The sequence below is a fragment of the Nothobranchius furzeri genome, chromosome 15, assembly GCF_043380555.1.
Source record: "Nothobranchius furzeri strain GRZ-AD chromosome 15, NfurGRZ-RIMD1, whole genome shotgun sequence".
Lineage (NCBI taxonomy): Eukaryota > Metazoa > Chordata > Actinopteri > Cyprinodontiformes > Nothobranchiidae > Nothobranchius > Nothobranchius furzeri.
The window spans coordinates 38,520,205-38,543,826 of NC_091755.1; the positions used below are offsets into that span (position 1 = coordinate 38,520,205).

The 23,622-nt window shown below is 44.0% G+C and overlaps 1 protein-coding gene across 3 annotated transcripts in view; it reads right to left on the reverse strand.

Annotated features, from left to right (window-relative positions):
• Positions 1 to 19,580, reverse strand: part of magi3a (membrane associated guanylate kinase, WW and PDZ domain containing 3a) — a 188,152-nt gene extending 168,572 nt beyond the window's left edge. For 2 of the 3 annotated variants that reach the window (XM_070544798.1, XM_070544802.1), the window contains exon 1: positions 19,054 to 19,580. In XM_070544798.1, the coding sequence (XP_070400899.1) occupies positions 19,054 to 19,360 (307 nt within the window). In that variant the 5' untranslated portion in view covers positions 19,361 to 19,580. Of the gene's footprint in view, positions 1 to 18,934 lie in introns of all 3 variants that reach the window. The other variant, XM_070544799.1, reaches the window with a different exon arrangement.
• Between the last annotated feature and the right edge of the window lie 4,042 nt (positions 19,581 to 23,622).

Consider the following 23,622-nt stretch of genomic DNA (forward strand, 5'->3'; position numbering starts at 1 on the left):
TTGTTTCCATTTGTCGTCAGCCAAGAATCTTCTGTTATCAGAGACTCGTTCCAGTATCTGTTCACATCAGGCCACCCGCGGTTGTTAGTTTCGACACTCCTTGTTTAGCACAGGGAGGTGAAAATAAGAAAAGCCGTGCTTCTACATTACAGGTCCGCCGGTCGGACCACATTCCTCTTTGGTGAATGGACTCTGCAGATTAAACAGAAGACAATGCATCCACTTTGTGGGGAGAGGACATCTTTTACAGCATCGTAGTAGATTGGCCACTAAGACTCAACCTCCTTGGCCACCTTTTCACTTCGAATAACATTTATTAGGGCTGCTCGATTATGGCAAAAATAATAATCACGAATATGGTGACTGAAATTGAGATCAAGATTATTTAGGACGATTTTTCAATTTATGTTGATTTTATTTGTTTTTATTCAGTCATAAAATTGCTCAGGGCACAATCAGGACAAAAAGGAAAAAGAAACAAGATGATCACTAAAAGAACTCCTGATTCCCAGTATAAAAAGACCAATATACTTATAGCTCATAGTCTATGACCCAAGGGCTGTAGACCTTGGTTTAACTCATTTAAGTCTAACCAGTACAGACCCAAATACCAATATGTTGCAAATACTGACAGCAAGAATTATACAGTGGCATTTATAACAAATAAATGCAAATAAATTGATGTTCACAAAATGTTGCATAACATTTATTTAGTCGTGTCAAGGTGCTGTAGGAGCATGCACTAGCACCGTGTCCTCAGAGAGATTAGTTATTAGTTATTAGCGTGAGGAACTTATTTCTACCTTATTTATAAACTATGTATTTACAAGTCCATCAGTTAATGTAATAATTGTCCCAACCACAGCTGCACCCCCCACCCCCAACCCGGTCTCGCAGCAATCAGGGGCAAGCTGCACGTGTGTTTAGCGCGCGCACGCGCACATTTAGCTGTTTTAGCGGCTCAGGAGCCCGCAGGTGCGGTGTGTGTGTCACTCACTCTGGTTAATCCAACAGAGCCGACTCTGAGAGCCGTTTCTTTAGCGACTGACACATCACTACATCATTCCCTTTCCTAATGTCCTGAAGAACGGTCCGGAGCGCAGGCGGAGTGTTTAGCTAACCTGCAGGAAATGTCGACGACAGTTATCCAGAAAGTAGCTAAGGGTTACCAGAGATGTTTCTGAGGTGTTCACTAGGTACTTTTAAGATTTAAAAAGTCAAGAAGGGGGTCTGAAAAGCTGCTAGAAATAGCATCAAAGTCGCTAAGTTGGCAACACTGTGGGAGGAGCGCTTCATTTGCAACTCAGGGCAGTGCAAGTGGGAGGAGCAAATAATCGGCTTGTTTTGTTTTTATAATCGTTCAAAACTCAGATCGTAATCGTGATTAAAATTCGAGTAATTGAGCAGCCCTAACAATTATTATGAAGAAATGTGTGTGAATGAGTGGATGACTGTGTTGTGAAGCACCTTGTTGGGTTGTAGAACCCTAAGAAGGCAAATGAGAAGTGGTAGCGTTTCGAACCTTGGTGGTTTGTTTTGGTTCTGACTCGTTGTGACAATGAAAGGAAAAAGACGTGCTGCTAAAATAAAACATACCAGTTTCTTCCATTTAAGGTTGTTTTTGCATTTTCAACCTCAGTCTGATTCTAAATTCTGATTTTATTTGCTCACTCCTACTGTAGCCAATTTAACACCATCTTGGTGGGTAGTTGTTGCATAACCTTGGTTAGAAACGGGAAAAAAACAATCAAAATCACATACCAATTACTCACTTTTGATTTTTAAACCAGAAAAAAAACCTGTTATTTTAAAAACAGAACACAACAAATCATAAAACCTTGAGGTATGATTGAAAAGTGATGCTCTGCTGTCACTAGGAAATAATAGAAACCTTCACCAGAACAAAAACCCACTGGTTAAAACAGAACTAATGAAAATTTGCCGCACTTTATTTAAAAAAATCTGCATCCCACCCCGGATGGGCATTCCTGATGGATGCACCTACTGAGGAAATACAACGGGAACAATAGCAGTTTGTCACAGAACTTTGACAACAATGCAGGAAGGCTTTAATTAACCTTTAGACTGTTTTCTCATTGAGATGTGATAGTTGTGATGGTGCTGACACCTAGTTCCTCTACGCTATTTTTACAGCCTGTAATTATGTGATCTCAACTTTTTATATTTTAATTGGAATTTTATGTGTGATTTTGTTTAAATGTCATAAACAATTCGTATCTTACACATTGTAGATAGATTATCATGTAATAAACCAAATGTGTGTTTCCATTTGATGATAACCATCATAACATAAACAACAAACTATAAAATTATTCACTCACATGCAGCTTTGCAGGCATATTCTAAACCCAAGATGTTCAATGGTCAGTGCATGAAAAGGTGGCAGAACAAGGGCAACACACATCTAACAACTTTCTGCCATAAGTTGGTTTTTACCTAACGTGAACTCTGGTGTGTTTTACCAGATTATGTAAGTGTTGCATAATCAGAACGTTATAAAAATGGTTGTTTGAATACTAAGCTTACTGATGGCAAGTGTAAGTGTAAACTTTAGCTGAAATGATATACAGCTGAGTAGTGCATCCATGCAACAGAGATGCTTTTATTGTGAAGAGGCACTGTGTGTTTTCATTGAGATAGAATGCAACGATTCCCAGCTCAATGGGTATTCGCGTTATGAAATTATTTTCCGTCATATTTTTACTAAGAAAACAGCCTAAATCCCCTTGAACACCAAACACTGTATTACAGGAAAAGAAAAACAAAATGGTGCTGAAATAATGATAGAAAAAATATAAAGGGCTGTTTTTATGCCACAGGTGCCTTAGGGTCAAAGGTTAGATAGTAAGCACGGTGTTTCCCAACATTAGAAAGTGCTACGCTACACACCAAAACAAATGAAGATCTCTGGATAAGCCGGATGAACAACAATTTTTCTGAAACATCCCACAGCACGTGTAACTGCTCAAACCGGCCTGTGTGCTGTTTGACAGGTAGTGAATGAAACTAGTGGATCTAGTGGAAGTATGTCAAGATTGCAGACAGGCACGTCCTTCCGCTTTCTTTAAACAGTGAGTAACGCATGTGTGACCGGAGTCTGTTTGCTCAAAAGGCCTGCTGCAAAAAATATAAGCAATAAATATATGAACAACCCTTTAAACAGCCAGAGTCACGAGCCGTCCTTTTTCAAAGGCCCTAAAAAGACAGTGTTTCTGCAGTAAAATTGACTTGCTCCGGTAAAAATGTTCTTTTATATGCAGAATCTAGAGAAGGCAGCCTGTCGGAACAGAAACAGTAACTGGTCACTGTGATCTCACCACCCTTCGCAAAGTCATGAATATAACTGTGAGTCAAGCACGCTGTGGACAAGACGTTCTCCCGGTGTCCTCGTTTTTTAGAGAGGATCGGGCCCCTGGGCGAGCGCACGGCTCCGGATGTGCCGCTGCGTTAACAGGGATGAGATTGGGCCCTAATCAATAACCTGTTAGGGCGGCTCAGAAGCAAAGCAATTCAAATTGGCTGGCCTTGGATTCTGACACCAATGAATTCTAATGAGGAGTCTCAGTGAAGCTCATCTCTACCCAGTGCACAGGATGTTTTAACATAACAAAATAAAAAACAACTGTTTTTGAAAAATACTACTTCTTCTTTTTTTGCATGAACTCCTCTGTAAATAATCAGTCTTATCGGGATTTTTTGGTTTTGTGTTTATGCTATGGCCAATCATGGAAAATATCTCATTTCAGCCAACATTTCAGATTGTTTTACTCAGTTACTCCGCAAATTAAGAAACTATCCAGAGTTCACATTTTAAGGAGACACCAAATTATGCCAGTTTTGGAGTCAAGTTTTGATTAAAGGTGTGGTTCACTCATTTGATCAATACATTTACAAAGGTCTCTAGTAGGAATGAATGCCTTGTGAGTTGAACTCTGGACACAAAAAGCCTCGGTGCGCCTGTTTCAGGACTTATGGGCCATTCCCATCTGTACCGGGTCGGCCCGGGCCGGGTAGCGTAGGTTGTTTACATATCTGGGTGGTCTGGTATTTTTCCGGGCCAACCAAGGCTCATTCTCAGCCCTCTTCTCGAGGGGGTCTGCTTCAGGCCGACCAGGGCCAACACACCCACTGCTGACAGCAAATTCACACCTTCCATTAGAGCAAGCCTCTGATTGGTGGGTAGAATCAGCCCACATGGGCTTAAGACAAGGATGTGTGGAATCAACCGGGCCAAGCTGGGGCCGACTGGGGCTACCCGGCCCGGGCCGACCCGGTACAGATGGGAGTGGCCCACTAGAAGACTGCCAGATATGAGGAGAGCTTTAGACAACAGGTTTTAGTCTTATTTCCTGATATGTGGACATCTCACCTCTAATTGGCTAACAGCAGCACATCTCTACCACTGAATCTGTTTACTCTGCAACTTTGATGTTTTATCTCTACAAATAATACAAGCCTGGAGGAGTTCTGCTGTGTGGTGGAGTTGCTAATGCTAAAGCCTGATTTATACTTCTCCGTGAGTGCCGCAACAAAGACGCACACCGAGTGTCGGAAAGGTTTTCACATGCAAACTTCTGCGCGGGCATCGGAGTGTTGTGAAACTATTCTCCGCCAGAACAACAGAGGGCGTTGTGCTATTTTCTATCAGAAGCTAATGCAGGAGACTATTTTCATGTGCAGCCTGCACGAAAAACCCAGAGTGACCAATTATAATCAGAAACAATCATTAAAACCTTTTTTATATGAACCACGCCTTTGAAGGCACACTTGGCAGTTTTGGCTTCCTTTTAGCACCTCCTACTGTCAGTTTAGTAGAAGGGGGGGGGGGGGGGGGGAGTGGAACTCATGTCTTGGCTGTGTGTTTGTCTTTTTAACACCTTAACAACTGAAATATCTCCCCAGCCTTCATTAGTGTCAACATAAGTGATTCATCGCTAAAATAAACAAATCAGCTGTGTTCATGATCTAAAACATTCAGGAAATGTGCTGGAAGAAGACTGCAGCGCCAGGTATGTCAGCTCAGTCTTTCCACAGGTGGCCGCCCACCCGTCTGAAGTTGCAAGTGTGACATTCTGGTCACAGGGGGCAGTGGGGGTCTGAGTGACTTAGCATCAATCCTGTAAAGGGTGATTTTAGAAGACACTGGTTCAAGAAACTTATTTAAAAATATGAAAAAGTTGTCCCTTTAATACTAATTAAAGAATCCCTTTAGAATGTGTGATAACGAACTATGCAAATATCTAACAAGAAATTAGTTTTGAAAATCCTATTAGATGCCAACATATTGATTTTAATTCTCCACTTTTCCGTCACTTGAACCAAAAATGGGAGCTGCTATGAAAGCAGAGAAGAGCTGCTACAGATGTTCATGCAGGGAGGCTGTGGCTTTTAGAAAATGGATCATATGAAAAAAATCTCAGAGCGGGGGCAATATCTAAAAATAATAGAGATTTTTTTGTGTGCCTTTGATCTGCTTTTGTCACTTGCTTAGAGTTTTGACTTCAAATGGGGGGGGGGGGGCTCATTGTAAAAAAAGCAGAACGTGGCTAAATAATTTGAATTATAACTTTTTGATCTTGATTACAATGTTTTTGTGATCATTTGATGCTGAAATCTAAATTCAAGAACAAACCTGAATAACTGAACACCAAACAATGCACCGGAGGAGCAGCTGATGGTGATGATGGTGTTTATATCAGTCGAACATAAGATGTTGTCATGTCCACTAGCAGAATGGACTGAAATTGATTATTTAAGGTGGAGTACTGCAACCAAACAGCGGAGCGTGCTGCACCGAGAGACTGAGCACTGACACGGGCCCGTCAAATGTGGGCAGGGGCCCAAGTCTGCAGAACAGCTGCCAAATGGAGGACTGAACCGTGAGATTGAGTCTTCTTAGCTGATTTATTACAGAGAGAGTAAAGAAAGATCCCGGCTGGAAAAACAGCGGTCTGCACTAGTCCAATTTACACAGACAGGCTATTTGTCTCACTCTTATCATTGCCCCTTCAAAATAAACTCCTGGGTCTTCTGGCGAGGATGACTAAAGGAAGGCTAAACAGCTCCACCGCAGCCTCTTCCTTGGATAGACGAATGGAATGGAAATGAAGGCGTTCCTGTAGTGATCGGATGTGGAGAAAGGAGCTATTAGTCAAGCGTTCTTTCTATGGGAGTGGATAAAAAGCCATGCCAGTTAAAATGCACCTTAAGTTTTCATTATTGCCCAAGCGTGTGCTCACAACAGCCATGATTAGAAATATGGACTCTGCTACAGGACTGAAATACTAAGGGCTGGCTTGATGAACAGCTGCCATAATCATTGAGGACAGTTACAAGAGAGAATCGATACTATTACAGTGATTTATGGTAACAATCGGTTTCAGTCCCGGGATTATTATTGCTTTCTCATCTTGCCTGACCTATCCTTACCTCTCCTGCACCCTAATTCTCCTTCCTCTCTTCTCTCCCAGTTTTTGTTCACCCTCCTATTGTGTGAACTGCTTCCTCTTTGACCCCATTTCTCTCCACAAAACCTATCCTTCCTATTTTTTCTCTCTGCAGTTTAAGTCTAACATAGCCATCAAAAAAGAATCCTTCTTGGGGGAATGTCTCAGTGGTCTCCTGAGGCGACAGTGGCAGAAGAGTTACGTGTCCACCCCGTAACCAGAGGGTTGCAGGTTCAAGCCTCATCTGCTAGCCCACCTTGCCTGCATGTGGTGGTCGGAGGGACCGGGTGATAGCCTGGCAAGCCAGACTAAATAAATGTATAATTTAGTCTGGCAACGCTCCATTGACGGCTCTCGGTTGTGGGGCGGGTTCAACCGTTGTCTTTCAAATGATCTCCGCATTCCACTGGACGATGTATGTGACATACTCTTGTTTCACTCTGTTGCATCATCCCACCCACCAGGCATATAGAGTGCCCTGATTGGCCCACGAAGCGGATAAAGCTCTGTGATTTGTTCACTAAGCAGATAGAGCACTATGATTGGCCCACCATTATGGACCAATCACAGCACTTTATGTGTTTGAAACCCCTCTAGAGAGCTGTGATTGGCCAGCCAGAATGCTGTTGGGGCTGCAGAGGTTCCAGTGGAGCATTCCTAGACCAAACTTTGCAAAGCAAGAATTTGGTCTAGTTCACTAGGCTAACCGGGTGGGCCTGTGCTCGGCAACCTCACTCCCAGGGCAGCTGTGGCTACAATGAAGCCCATCACCACCAGTGTGTGAATGGGTGGATGAATGTTTGTTTTGTAAAGCGCCTGAAGCTTGGTTTATGCTTGATGCATTCACTTTCCGCGCGGTGATGCGGCTCGCAGATGGAACGCGCTTCACAACTCGCAGCGTTTATGGTTCGTGCGGCTTGTCTCTGCGGTGAGCCAATATTCTCCCAAACTGTAGGGGGCAGCATGGAGCTCTACAGCATGCATCCAACACTACACCATAGTAGAAGTAGAAATTACTGTTTACAACATGGTATTTCAGCAGTTTTTAACAGCGTCCTCGTCTTTTCTGACAGTGCGAGCTATTTCTCTCCAAGAATTATTAACAACATGTTGATCACGGTGATCTTTGAGAGCTGAATCATACAAATGTCTGTATTTACGAACCTCTGCCATACTAGTTCTTGCCAATCCGCCATGTTTTCCGCGTCCGTCCGTCCGCGTGGTTAGAAATTTTCCGAGGTGCGCGTTGCAGAAATTCTGGGCCGTGCAGAGGCGTGGTGGAGGGGCGTGGTTGTTAAAATGACGCAACTTTTCCGCGCGGAGCCGCGCGGACGCGTCAAGCATAAACCAACCTTTACGGAGCTGTAGAACCTTAAAGGGCTACTTAACATTCTCTATATTCTCATTGTTGCCTCTGTTGTAACGTCACAGCAATGATTCAATTCACAAATAGGCTCAAACTCAGTAAACTATCAGAAAAGCTATTCATCATTCACCCCACTCCCAAAATGCCATGTAAAATACTGTGGTCAATAAAAAGCAAGTATCGGTCCATTTCTATGGTCTACTAGCAGAAGTGAAGTGTGGGCACTACTGTTTTTGCCTGTCATTTTGTGTTGGTAAAACACCATTGAGATGATTTCAGATTAAAACTCTGATCTGAGCCTTTAAAGCTTCATTCCTTTTGTAATGGAACCTGTCTGTGTACTCTAGAATTTAAGACATTTGTGTATCCAAACACAATTAAATACAAGTGGTGCTCGCTGCAGAACCACAAAGGCGGAGCTGCACCAGAAGGTGGAGCTGCACCAGTCAGCCCCGCCCATTCCATCAGAGTCAGTCCAATTCCTTCAAATTGTCAGATTAGATAGCATTCTGGAACCAAAGAGGATGTTATTTCTAAAAAATGCAAGATTGAGGACGGAGTTGAGAAGTTAATTGAACAGTTTTTGTAAAGGTTCCATATAATTAAAAATCTAACTTTTGGAACTTTTAATCATGTTATACTGTAATTTCCTCATATTTTCCAGATATTCGCTAAAAGAAACCTTTTCATTTCGAGATATATTCAGGCTTTGTCATGTAGCAAGTTATATTTATCTTGTTTAATTGGAGCATAGAACATAGCATTAACGACTGTAAACTAGTAACAGCCGTAATTCATGTGGGTCAGGTTAGTTTGCGATAAAGTTGGAAAACAAAAACGGAACTCAGTGGGCTAGGCTGAGTTTGCGTGAATGGGCGGGGCTGACTCTGGTGCAGCTCCGCCGTTGTGGTTCTGCAGCGAGCACCCTCTCATTAAATATGCTTCACTGTTATGTCACCAGTTTTAAAGGCTCAGGGGTTTAAATGTGACACTTTGGCTCCATTCAAAACCAACACAGCAGGTTCTTCACCAAAAATCATGGTGGGAAAACGTATGAATGGGAATCAATTGACCTGACAGCATAAACCCTAACTAAAACCATACCTACCAGCGTGCCAACGAGTGCTCGACCCACGGAGGACATGCGCTCTGGTTTGACTTATGCTGATGAGCTGTTTAGAAGATGACCTCATCTGATGTCAGAAGAGTCGCCCAGATGCAGACGACTGTTTCTTGTGTGCAGGACCAATTAGGAAACAAGCTAAGGAAAGAAGGATTCCTCTCCCTCTCTCTCTCTCTCTCTCTCTCTCTCTCTCTCTCTCTCTCTCTCTCTCTCTCTCTCTCTCTCTCTCTCTCTCTCTCTCTCTCTCTCTCTCTCTCTCTCTCTCTCTCTCTCTCTCTCTCTCTCTCTCTCTCTCTCTCTCTCTCTCTCTCTCTCTCTCTCTCTCTCTCTCTCTCTCTCTCTCTCTCTCTCTCTCTCTCTCTCTCTCACACACACACACACACACACACACACACACACAGCCACTGCTGCTGCCGACATCGCAGCATGACCACTCAGCAAGTACAAAAAGGCAACCTTTGTGAATCAGGACACACACACGCACGCACGCAGGCACACACACACACACACACACACACACACACACACACACACACACACCTCCCTGGCCTTCAGACCTGCCTGCCAAGTCATGGTGCCTGCCAGTGAGTGGTATGGCTTAAATGAAGATGCCATCTTTGCTGCTGGCTGGTCTGTTACCGCAGTGCGGCTGGAAGAACGATGCTAGTGAGGCAGACTGAGAGGGAATGCTGCCGTTCGCCACACAGCTGGGACAAAGCTTTGCCGTTTGATGGAGACAGTTAAATCAGTGTGGAAAAGCCCTAATGGAACTGAGCGATCAGTCAGCAAACAGGCAACAAGTAAAGGATGAGACAGATCTGAGGCAGGTGGAAACTGTCATTAGTCAAAACATGCATACACCGTTCAGAGTTCAGGCCTTGTTTTCAGACGGATGATGGTCCGTAAAGTTTGATGCACTGCAGTCTGGCCAAATGCTGCCCTGTTTAATGAAAGACCAATTCAACACCAAAATAAAATAACATTCATCGTCAAGCTGGGACACCTCAAGATCATTCATCAAAGAAAAACGACAATTTTACAAATGAAACCAAGAAAAGATCCACAGGATGAGCAGAGAAGTAAAACAGCTCCAGCTTCAGACAAAACTATAGTTACAGCATGTGACCTTTCCAGATGTTTTCTGATTTTAGTAGAGAATTGGATTAACCAGTTACTGGATGTGGAACGTGCAGTCTCTCCAGTCCAACAGGACTACAACTGTCTTGTCCCAAGGAGGTTCTGTGAAATTTTAGAAAATACACAACAAATGAACGTCGTTGGCTCATTATCAGCAGCATTAAGAGACAGATCAGTGTTGTTCTGGTAGGAACCTCGGTTTAGACTTCATAGTTTTGTACAACGGAAAGAGAAAACACTAACGCGCATTTTCTGCACAAATTTGGACTTCTGGTTAAAACTTAGTGTTATAAAACATCACAAACACAACTAGCTTGGTCTGCTGTCCCGTGGCCAATGGTGGCAGAGGAGTTCAGTGCCCATCCCACAACCGGAGGGCTGCAGGTTCAAACCCGCTCAGTCCATCACAGTTGTTGTGTCCTTGGGCAAGGCACTTAACCTGTCTTCCATGTTGGTGGTTGTCTGAGGGACCAGTGGGTCCTGTGCACCCCAGGTTGAAGTAGCTCATCAACATCAGGGTTGAATGTGTGTGTGTGTGTGCGTGCGTGCGTGTGTGTGTGTGTGTGTGTGTGTGTGTGTGTGTGTGTCCGTCCAGGCCATTTAAACCATCACCAAGCTCTAATCAGCAGATAGGGAGGGACCGATTTTTTTAAGAGTGGAAAAGGCATGCTTTGGTATTCATGGTAGCTGCTGAGGGAGCTGGAGCTGGCCAATGAGCTCACCCAGTCTGACAGGTTGGGAAAGCAAAAGGGCAAAGAAGTGTGACAAGTTTGGGAATGAGTCGGGAGAGCAGCCAGTGTAGGGCATGGTGGGAGAAAGTCTGCAGTCTGCTAAAACCCATAGAGAAAACGGGATGTGACAGGAACAGAGCTGGAGAGAAGCGTGTCAGTCGAGCTTTATTGCGACTGGGATTCCATTTGGGCTCTCTCACTGAGCTGCAGACTGAGAAGAAGCAAACTAAACGTATTTAGTTCAGAACTGTTCAGACTTTTCTCAATGTGACTTCTAAAGAAATAACTATTTTCAACACTGTAAAATGTCTGTAAAATGTAAACTAAATTCAAGATTGCGATCTGATCCAGGTGGTGACTGGAGAGGAGAATCCAGTAACCATGAGGAAAAAGAACTCCAGAACCAGAGACCTGCTGACAGCTCTCAGCTGGGTTAAAGCAGCACTGAAACCCCATCCGTGTAACGGGAGACCTGCATGAACACAAACTTAGCTTACTGCTTCTCTGCAGATAGCAGAGAACCGTTAAACCTCAGTGTACCATCACCAGGGAGGAAAAACTAAAGAAAAAAGCCGGAAAATAACTATTTAGTAATAAAACATTGTAATTGACCACATTCATAGGCTGTTATGGAAAGCCTTTCTCCCACTGCGCAGCACAATGAAACAGATGACCTCCAGAAATGAAGGAAGGAGCCTTATTGACCTGAGATCTTATGAGGAGAGTCAGGGGAGTTCCAGAGGTTATAAAAGACTGAGAGAGGGGTCAAAAGTTTAGACAAAGGTGTCATTCTTGTTTATGATTCAATATTCAATGGTTTGTTATTTTATTGGGTTACTGCTGATTTCTCAGCTCCATGTGTTGATACTTAATGGCCCTAATGGGGGGCTGAACACAAGCAGCAATACACCAAACAGAGAGAATGTTGACCAACACTGAAAAATGGCAGATGGAGGTGAATAACAGTTGATGTTTGAGATTATGAGATGTATAAACACTAAGATTTTCATACACATTTGTATTCATAGTTACAAATACAATATGATGTCACTTTGCTGAAGTCAAACAACAGATGGAATCCGTCATCTAGACCTGTGGTCCTTAACTTGACCAGTGGTCCTCAACTAGACCAGTGGTTCCAAACTAGACCAGTGGTCCTTAACTACACTGGTGGTCACCAACTAGACCAGTGTTTCCCAATTAGGCCAGTGGTCCTCAACTTGACCAGTGGTCCTCAACTACACCAGTGGTCCTCAACTAGACCAGCTGTCACCATCCAGACCAGTGGTCACCAACTAGACCAGTGATCCTCAATTAGGCCAGTGTTCCCCAACTAGACCAGTAGTCTTCAACTAGACCAGTGGTCCTCAACTAGACCAACGGTCACCAACTAGACCAGTGGTCCTCAACTACACCGGTGGTCATCAACTGGACCAGTGTTTCCCAAATAGACCTGTGGTCCTCAGCTTGACCAGTGGTCCTCAACTAGACCGGTGTTTCCAAACTAGACCAGTGGTCCTCAACTACACTGGTGGTCACCAACTAGACCAGTGTTTCCCAATTAGGCCAGTGGTCCTCAACTTGACCAGTGGTCCTCAACTACACCAGTGGTCCTCAACTAGACCAGCTGTCACCATCAAGACCAGTGGTCACCAACTAGACCAGTGATCCTCAATTAGGCCAGTGTTTCCCAACTAGACCAGTAGTCTTCAACTAGACCAGTGGTCCTCAACTAGACCAACGGTCACCAACTAGACCAGTGGTCCTCAACTACACCAGTGGCCACCAACTAGACCATTGTTTCCCAACTAGACCAGTGGTCATCAACTAGACTGGTGGTCACCAACTAGACCAGTGTTTCCCAACTAGGCCATTAGTCTTCAACAAGACCAGTGGTCCTCAACTAGACCAGCGGTCACCATCCAGACCAGTGGTCACCAACAAGATCAGTGGTCCTCAACTAGGGCTGGACAATAAATCGAAAAATGTATCATTATCAAAATGTCTGACTCTTATCGAGATAATTTTTCACATGTCAATAAATGGGATAATAAAAAATGAAAAGATGTGTGTAGGTTGGCAACATTCAAGTCCCTTTATGAAGCGCATACCTGTAGTTATCATCCATTTATCGTTATCGAGGTGAAATCCTCAGTATATTGCGATATTGATTTTAGGCCATATCGCCATATCGCCCAGCCCTCTCGTCAACTAGATCAGCCATCACCAATTTGAATAATGGTCGCCAACAAGACCAGAGGTAACCAATTGGAATTTGGTCTCCAACTAGACCAATGGTCCATGACTAAACTTGAGACTCCCACCTAAACCAGAGGTCACTAATTAGATGTTAGGGCTCTAACTTGACCAGCAGACACATACTGGACTAATGTTGCATTTAAAGGGGACATATTTTGCAAATCTCACATTTTGCATCCTTTTGAATTGATTAATGGTTCTCTACTGCCTTTATGAACACTCCAAATGAATTTTAACAATTACTCATGAAAGATAAAAGTTAATAAAAGCTCAATTTTCTTCTTCAAAATTAAAAACCCTGAAGAGCAGGGAAAATAAACATAAAAGGAAAATAAACATTTTAAAGAAGCTTATATTTTTCTATGTGGTCTGGTACCCAATGATCTGTGGAGCAGTGTCCACAGGTTCTTGATTGTAAGAAACAATATCAGTCTCTTCACACTTAAACATTCTCATAGTAACCAAGACAAGTGGTTTTAATGACTAGTAATTAGAATTAAAATGCCTGGAGGGTGGTTTCAGAGGGAATAAGGAAATATTTCACCGTCGCTGTTGGTAAATTGGCCAACACATAAATCCTTATTATTCTCCCATTGCCATTTCTATTGCCCAATCGGGATTTTTAACGTCGGAACAAAAAATCTATTGGTGTGAAAATACAAAATATCAGAATCAAAGTGGAAAAAAATTGAATCAAAATTAGCAAAATACAAAAAGCTGTTTGGGATTACAACAAATAAGAAGATATTTATCTGAGCGGTGTTGGCGGAGGTCTTGTTTGTGTCTGTTATCAGTTCTGTTATCATGACGGAGCCAAGTGAGAAACAGCTTGGAAGAAAAACTGCGGAGGAATTGCAGCTGTGTGTCACGGCCTGTGATTCAGAAGGTATTAACATCGCACTGTGTGCATCGTGATGGTGTAAAAAGTTTATTGGGTCCATGTTGCACAATACGGCTCGCAGTAAACTTATCTGACAGCTGAAATCTCAGTCTGTGTGTCCAGTGGCTAATTTAATAAACCGCCTGAGATGTTGTTCCCCAAACAGGTCTGTGAGATTCAACCCTTCGAGTTTATCACATTTCTTGGTGTTTTTCATCAAACTAAAATATTTGTGATGATTCCAAACTGACCACAGTCTTTTAGGGTGAGTTAACATTTGATCACATGAAAAAAAAAACATTATGTTCCACATTTCTAAATCTGAACATGTTTTTTTATGACTAAAACTTGGTAAACAAAGTCATATGAACGGGAATGGTTTTGTGGTACAGTGTAGAACGTCTTCCACCAGAAGAAAAAAACAACAGAAAAATTAAAACAAATCTCAGGTGATGCTCCTTAGCCAGAATGGATCAGCTGCTTTTAAATGGCCACATTTGGGTAAATAAGGGGCTGAGTTTCATGAAGCTCTACAAACTCACAGTTCGTTTCTATTCTATATGTTCCTGTTATGTACTTCTAAAAATAAAAAATAAACCCAAAACATCTCATTTTTCCACACAAAGAGACACCTACTACCCTATATCACAAGTGAAACAGCATGAGGTACATCCTGGACACGTCACCAGTCCACCAGAGGGCTCAACCAACAAAGTACAACTACAACTTCAATTCGATTCTATTCAATTCAATAATACTTTATTAATCCCAGAGGGAAACTACAGTTTCAGTACACACAATTCACACCTGTGTGTGTGACAACTAATGGGACTTAAACTTTTAACTTTAACTTTAACCCGAGTCTCGCTACCGTAATAGATCAAGAGGGTTTATATGAGGATAGAGTCGGGGGAGGGAAAAAAGGCACTTCAGAGTTACCATCACCAGAGAAGGTAGATTTGCTATGCAAAAAAAACACCTCAGACAGAAATGCACACAGACTTCAGACATTACACAACATAAGTGTCCACTAGGTGGGGATGTAGGGTTGGGACTCTCCTCACTTCAGTGCCTGCAGCCGCATGGAGCAGCGCTCATCACCTCCGTTTGGACAGGGGAGGGAGATAACGGGTTAGAGAGCACAGTGACTCCTAGATACGGTTCCACAGCCTTCACTGGTCACAGTCCCACCCAGGCTGGGATAGGGAGAAAGTTTCCATAGCGACAGCCGCATTCCACATTTCTACTGAGGGGGAGTTTACACTTCAGCCTCACAGGCTCAAGGGCACCAGATTCAGATAAGAACTGTTTTAGAGATAATTTCCTCTTTGCCTTACTGTTCTGTTGGTCTTCAACCCCTCTAGATCCAATAATGGCGTAATTAATCTATCCCAATCTGTGCTGATCCGTCCACAACTCTGTCCTTGATGGAATCCACCTTCTGTGCCAGAGCCTGAATATCAGCCAAAGTTCCAAGCTTACGACTAATCTCAACAATCATATGAGTTTGTGCGTTCACAACACGATGCATTCCATCCCTGAGCTCTGGGATTGAGCCAATTTTCCTCGAAAGCTCATTAATTTTCCGGTAAGCCAGGTAAACGCTCAGGCCAAACAGCAGGAATCCCGACACCAAAACAACGAATATCCAGACATCTTCAGAATCCTCTACAGACAGCTGAGAGAGACAGATAAGGTTCCACTGTTTCCAGGAGTCCATGATATACCCAGCTGGCTCTGTCCCAGAGGGACATCCGGGAGCCCCTTCTCCCGTTCTCATCGTTGAAAATATTTTGTCAATCGCGTTGAGAGACCAACTGACCAGATCCATGTTTAATAGTTTCCAGTTTCCAGAAAAAAGGCAGAAAGTGCCGTGCACAACACAGGACAGAGAGCCTTGGGATAAGAGAGGGAGGGAGAGGAGAAAAAAATGCCTGTACTCTCCAAGAGCCAGAATTATGTGACTTCAATCCCCTTTCAGTTTTTTTTCTTGAAAAAAATGAAACGATTCCAGTTTTACTGCAGATCTGATTAATGACAAAAGAGCCCTCTGAGATCTGAGAGTCAAATGCTCCCTCCGCTGAGCTCGGAGGGGGCAGAAACAGGCCGATCTGCATCCTTTCCAGCATACAGTGGTGTGAAAAACTATTTGCCCCCTTGCTGATTTCTTATTATTTTGCATGTTTGTCACACAAAATGTTTCTGATCATCAAACACATTTAACTGTTAGTCAAAGATAACACAAGTAAACACAAAATGCAGTTTTGGAATGATGGTTTTTACTATTTAGGGAGAGAACTAAATCCAAACCTACATTGCCCTGTGTGAAAAAGTAATTCCCCCCCCCCCCCCCCCCCTTGTTAAAAAATAACCCAACTGTGGTGTTTCACACCTGAGTTCAATTTCTGTAGCCACCCCCAAGCCTGATTACTGCCACACCTGTTTCAATCAAGAAATCACTTAAATATGAGCTGCCTGACACAGAGAAGTAGACCAAAAGCACCTCAAAAGCTAGACATCATGCCAAGATCCAAAGAAATTCAAGAACTAATGAGAACAAAAGTCATTGAGATCTATCAGTCTGGTAAAGGTTTTAAAGCCATTTCTAAAGCTTTGGGACTCCAGCGAACCACAGTGAGAGCCATTATCCACAAATGGCAACAACATGGAACAGCGGTGAACCTTCCCAGGAGTGGGCGGCCGACCAAAATTACCCCAAGAGCGCAGAGACAACTCATCCGAGAGGTCACAAAAGACCCCAGGACAACTTCTAAAGAACTGCAGGCCTCACTTGCCTCAATTAAGGTCAAAGTTCACGACTCCACCATAATAAAGAGGCTGGGCAAAAATGGCCTGCATGGCAGATTTCCAAGACACAAACCACTGTTAAGCAAAAAGAACATTAGGGCTCGTGTCAATTTTGTTATTAAACATCTCAATGATTGCCAAGACTTTGGGGAAAATACCTTGTGGACTGATGAGACAAAAGTTGGACTTTTTGGAAGAAAAATGTCCCGTTACATCTGGCGTAGAAGTAACACAGCATTTCAGACAAAGAACATCATACCAGCAGTAAAATATGGTGGTGGTAGTGTGATGGTCTGGGGTTGTTTTGCTGCTTCAGGAACTGGAAGGCTTGATGTGATAAGTGGAACCATGAATTCTACTGTCTACCAAAACATCCTGAAGGAGAACGTCCGGCCATCTGTTGGTCAACTAAAGCTGAAGCCATCTTGGGTGCTGCAGCAGGACAATGACCCAAAACACACCAGCAAATCCACCTCTGAATGGCTGAAGAACAACTAAATGAAGACTTTGGAGTGGCCTAGTCAAAGTCCTGACCTGAATCCAGTTGAGATGCTATGGCATGACCTTAAAAAGGCGGTTCATGCTAGAAAACCCTCAAATAAAGCTGAATTACAACAATTCTGCAAAGATGAGTGGGCCAAAATTCCTCCAGAGCGCTGTAAAAGACTCATAGCAAGTTATCGCAAACGCTTGATTGCAGTTATTGCTGCTAAGGGAGGCCCAACCAGTTATTAGGTTCAGGGGGCAATTACTTTTTCACACAGGGCAATGTGGGTTTGGATTTTGTTCTCTCCCTAAATAATAAAAACCATCATTTCAAAACTGCACTTTGTATTTACTTGTGTTATCTTTGATTAACGGTTAAATGTGTTTGATGATCAGAAACTTTCTGTGTGACAAACATGCAAAAGAATAAGAAATCAGGAAGGGAGCAAATAGTTTTTCACACCACTGTAAATCAACTCCCAATCCTCTGAACATACCTGCCATCACTCTGCCTCTACTCTCAATCGACCCCTCAAGGTTGCTGCCTATTGCTCTGCCTGGAGCTGCATGCTGAGTGCATCAGCTGGTCCGGCGCCAGGGGACCCACTCGAGACCAACTTCTGGTTTCTGCCTCGCCTGTGCAGGAGGAACGTTTAAAGGGATCTCAGCTGTGTTAAGAGGACAAACGTAGCGTCTGGTGCTGAGGCTGCATGTGTAATTGTCATGGCAGATGGGTAAGATGAGTCAAGCTCACAAATCGAGGCTGATAAAACCTATTGAGGCTTGTTAACGTGACAAAAGGATGAAATTAAAAGGAAATGGGCAGCCAAAGGAAAAAGAAGCAAAGCGTGAGAATGAATGTGTAGAAAATAACTAAGATGGTAGGAGAAGGACAAAAGACGAAAGTGTGCAGTTTTTCCCAAACCTACACAATATGTAGGCAGACCTTTCATTACTGCATGGTGCAAACAAGTCTCAACTAAAACATGCAAATCTATTAACCCCCCCAAGTCTGACGTTGCTCTCACAGAACAACAAGTCCACAAGCAGCCCTCGGTAAACATCCAGTCCAACAGCCAACTGGCCCTGCCACACAGCAGCAATCAATGATGAATGACACATGCATTAATCATGAGGGTGAGGAGGGAGAGCTAAACAAGGTTCAGGAGGAAAAAGGCCCAGTGGAGACCTCCGAGTTATGTAAAAGACAAAGTGTTGGAGCACTCACAGCACACCACTAAACGGACAGAGATTTCATATTCAACAGGTGCCGTGGGGTTAAACTGGGCTCAAACAGAACAGACTCCTCCAGAGAGTCCAACCCAGCTGGCAGCATCCTGAGGGTAGGATCCAATCAGGCTACAACACAGCAGATTCCCTCCGAATGTTCACAAGCCACACACACACACACACACACACACACACACACACACACACACACACACACACACACACACACACACACACACACACACACACACACCTTACTGTCTATGTTTTGGTATAGAGCGCATTATCATTAGTTAGGGCCTTGCCGAGCAATGACAAGCCTCCAAGAATAAGCCAATCAGATTCCAGGGACAGGTGTAGACCCAATCTGAGAGACGCGGCTTGCCCGTGGGCTAAGCCTCAGAACTAAAGTGGAAAAGTCCAAATCCTGTTCGAACATGGACACACCTGTGCGCTGGGGTCCAGGTGCCACAATGCAGCAGGAGTGCGTCCTGTTCAGAAAACATCTGGCCTCCATCAGCACAGCATCCACGACGTGAGGAGGATGATCTTGCGCGTGCACTCACCTGGTTTTACTGTCTTCAAGCGGATGGGCTCCCGAAAGTGGCGCACGACCGCCAGCGTGTCCCTGTTGGTGAGCCCGCTCACCGGAGTGCCGTTGACCTCCAGAAGCACGTCCCCGCAGGCGGGGAACCTCCCAGCTTGACACACCGCCACCTCCGAAGCCACGCGCCCGATGTAAGGGAACTCTCCGTGCTCTGCGCCGCCTCGTAGCTCCACCACGGTGGTCAGCTCCCCTGTGCCTCCCCATGACACGGAGCACTCCTGCACTTTAGTGAGCCAGTGTCGTTTCTTCTTCAGCGTCTTGGACATGACCGGCGGAGCGTTTTGGAAAGATCAAGAGTCTCGGGAAACGACCTTCAAAGCAACGGACCTGTTGTAGACCCTCAGAGCGTAATGACGCACGGACGCATCGTCGCGGATCGGAGTAGTTTAGCCTCGTGTCGAGTCTCGTATTCCATCCCAGGGTTTAAAAGTGAGGAGAGGACATGTGCGTAAACTCCAACCCCGCGTAGATGATCAGCCTTCTAGAGTACCGTGTGGAGCGTGCCACCGGCTGCGTCAGTGCCGCAGTGAAGCGGAGAGGCGCTTCTGATGCCGGTGCGTCTCGACCCCACACCGACCCCACTCCACAGCTCCTCAGAAACAAAACAAACCCTCTGTCCCCACTCAGAACCCCGCAGGGGGGCTGCAACGCACAGTCAGGCCGTGCGTGATCGCCGGTTCCGAAAGCGCGGAATGGAGAAATAATTCCTTAAATCCCACTTTAGTTTCAGCTCAAGCAGGCAGAAAAACTTGATGTCCTCTGAATGACAGCTCTCAGTCCCGAGAGGCTCCGCCGCCGCGCGCACCTGTCCTCTCCCTCCTCCTGCGCCGCGATGACATCAACAAGGCAACCCCTGGAGACGAGAACACACAACCGACCCTCCACTGACCCGGGAGCCCGTCTGGTCCCTTCTCGCCCTCCCGGACTCTGTGCGTGTTTTCGTTGTACCACCGCTTCTCCACAAGCCCGGTGGGAGGTTTCCGATGCTGAGAAACTCCGCAGCAGCGTGCAACAAACTGGATCCGAGACCAGGCTTCGCTCCAGAACTTTTTTTAAACCTCTTTCCGTGTAGCTTTACTGACGGTAGGTGGTTCTGTCCAATGGCAGCCTGTGGGGCGGGGATGAAGCGTTCACACGAGACCAACGTTGGACGGGTGGGGGCGGGTGTCGCGCTGCGTTTCGTTTCCTTGGTGTTTTGTCCAGGCGGGATTCCTGCGCTGGGACGAGTGTTTTTATTAGGCAACATCAGATTTCTGTTTGACCTTTCGCAGCTGGTGACTGTTTGAGTCTGAACACGCAGGTTGCTCAGGATCGGTCAGCATTAACCCGAATCTCTAACAGCCAAAGACTCATCTGGACAACTGGAAACTATTCTTGGAATAACTGGTGGTTTGTGGATTTTCTGCGCAATGCTACCACCTTCTGGCTGTAGATTGTATAATCTGGCACTGGGCAAAAATAACCACACATTCACGCGTTCATTCATTTTGAACGGTACACGTTAACGTTATTAGGCCTTTTTGACAAACATTACATGATATTTCCTTATTAATAAATATAACTGAGATTGTAGTCCTTCAGATTAATCAGAAATACTAATTTTCAACCTTCTGCTTATCCAGGTCTGGGTCATGAGGCAGCATCCCTGGGATCACAAGGTCTTCCCAGGGGCGTGTCCAGGGAGTGGCCTGGGGTAGCACATGCCGCCCTTGGAATCTGATTGGCCACCCCAGGTGCCAACACACTAATTTACCTTAAAATGGGCTTTTCATTATCCACAAAAGGCTTGAGGGTAAAACAAAAAAAAGCATAACCATTGGTGCCACCCATGCACACAGTTGTGCCTCACCTGGGCCACCCCATTTTAAAAGATTTGGACACGCCACTGGGTCATCCCAAGCTAATCTAGGGGTATATTGCTCTTGGCTGACTCTTGGGTATTTGTAGAAGGACACACTCAAAAATTTCCCCCCAGGGGGCAAAAACACCTACACTTTATTGATGTGGAGAAGCTGTAGGTCCATTCCAACACCCCCCTGGATGTCCCAGCTCCTCGCCATAGGGGCTGATCTCCAAGACTGAGCTCAGCCGCCCTGTGGAGAAAAGTCATTTCATCTTCTTGTTTTCATGATTTTATCCTTTCAGTCATTCCCCAAATCTCATGACCATTGGTGAGGTTTGGAGTGTAGATCAATTACAGCATAGCTCCATCTTCACCACAACAATCCAGTTTAGCCTCCAGATCCCAGCAGACATGTACTGATCTCCTCCTTCCTTCCCTCATCCATAAACATAACCCCCAAGACACTGATAGAAAGATTTTTCATTTTAGCATACTGCAATTATATTTTTCTCACAAGAGTAAAAGAATAAATATTATGCAGTTCACAGCGTGTTGTTAGCCACTCCCATGGTTCCTGGAAAAGTTGTTCTGTACAAAACTGGTCTGAGATGCTGACAGATCTCAGAGAGCTACCTATCTGCAATTGTTGCAATAAACTTGTTGCTATAAAAACCATCTACAAACAGTGGTCCATGTTACACCTCCTCCGGTCTAGGAGGTCCAGGAAAACTCATTTAACCCTTTCAAGCAGTTTTATTCCAAACAAATGGAAGCCTGTAAAATAGAAAAGTGGTGGTTATTTACCTGAGGAAAACGTCAAGTGCCTCTCTATTAACAGCAGGAGGGAAACAAACTCTTAAAGGGTGACAAAACAAAAAGGTCCTGGGGTAGAACTCACCATAAATAAACCATAAGTTATCTGGTCAAAGAACCACACCTTGGGCTTCGCGGAAGGCGCTTTATAAATAAAGCTTCGATTGATTGATTGATTGATTGATTGATAACAGCTACAAGTAGCCTTAGACCATACAAGCTGAAAAAGACTAAGCACAAAAACTGATCCCAAACCAGTACCTCTAGTTAGCTCATGAGTAACAAGAACAAAGTGATGCCTGGGAGAACATCAGACAAGCTCTGATTCCCCCTGGTTGTTCTTCTATAAATTAGACAGGCTGGACACCTAAAAGGCATATTGCTGCAGCAACATCCACCCCCACCGCAGAATCTGCACAACCCATCCCCCCCCCACACACACACACTCACACATACCGTATATGTATATACAGTGGGGCAAAAAAGTATTTAGTCAGCCACCAACTGTGCAAGTTCTCCTACTTATTTATCCTACCCTGATTTACAAATAAATTCTTTAAAAATCCTGCCATGTGAATTCATGGATGTTTTTTCACATTCTGTCTCTCACAGTTGAAGTGTACCTATGATGTAAATTACTGACCTCTGTCATCATTTTAAGTGGGAGAACTTGCACAATCGGTGGCTGACTAAATACTTTTTTGCCCCACTGTATGTATATATATATCTATATACGGTATATATATCTATATACGGTATATATATCTATATACGGTATATATATCTATATCTATCTATCTATCTATCTATCTATATATATATATATATATATATATATATATATATATATATATATATATATATATATATATACATACATACAGCAAATTCAGCATGCTCAAAATAACTATCAGAGTTGATTTCAACACTTTTAAAGTGTCTATATGGGTCCACCTCAGTAAGTGTTAATTTAACACTTTTTGGAGAGTTGGTACTTTAACTCTGATTTTGTGTTAAAAACGAACTCCTCTAGAGTTAAATATTCAACACCAGTGTTAATGTTACTATCTTAACACTTACACAAGTGTTGAACATTTAACACTGGAGTACTCTGGAGTTTTATCACTAAAACACTGTGTTACCTTTCTTTAACACGCCCGATAACACATCATCCTTTCATATCCATATATGTGTGCGTGCGCTCTGTCTTCTCCATCCCCAGTGAGTCGTGGAGGATGGCTGCTTACACTGAGCCAGGATCCTCTGGAGGTTTCTTACTGTTAAAAGGGGGTTTTCCTCTCCACTGTCGCTAAATGCTTGCTTAGTATGAGGATTGCTGTAAAGTCACAGACTGCATGGTGTCAGTGACTTGATGCAATTTGCTGGGTTCCTTATATAGGAAACTTTTTTCTGATTGGCTTAATGAACTGACCTGTATTGGAATGTTTACTATGTGAAGTGCCTTGAGACGACTCTTGTCGTGATTTGGCGCTTTATAAATAAACTTGAATTGATTAATTTACTTGCGATGTTCTGTTTTCCTCTTTTTCTGTAATTCCGGGATTGTTTTCCTTCTTAAAACAGTTTTCAGTGCTGTAACCTGCTGCCTTGTTGGGCAGCGGTAGCTCAGGAGGTTGAGCAGGTTGTCCAGCAATCAGAAGGTTGCAGGTTCAATCCCAGCTCCTGCCAGAGAATGCTGCTGTTGTGTCCTTGGGCAAGACACTTAAACCACCTTGCCTGCTGGTGGTGGTCAGGGTGTCCGGTGGCACCTGTGTAAGGCTACCTCGTCTCTATCGTTGTGCTACATTGTAGATCATCACCATCAGCGAGTGAATGGATAAATGATAAAGTGCTTTAGAGTCCCCTGACTCT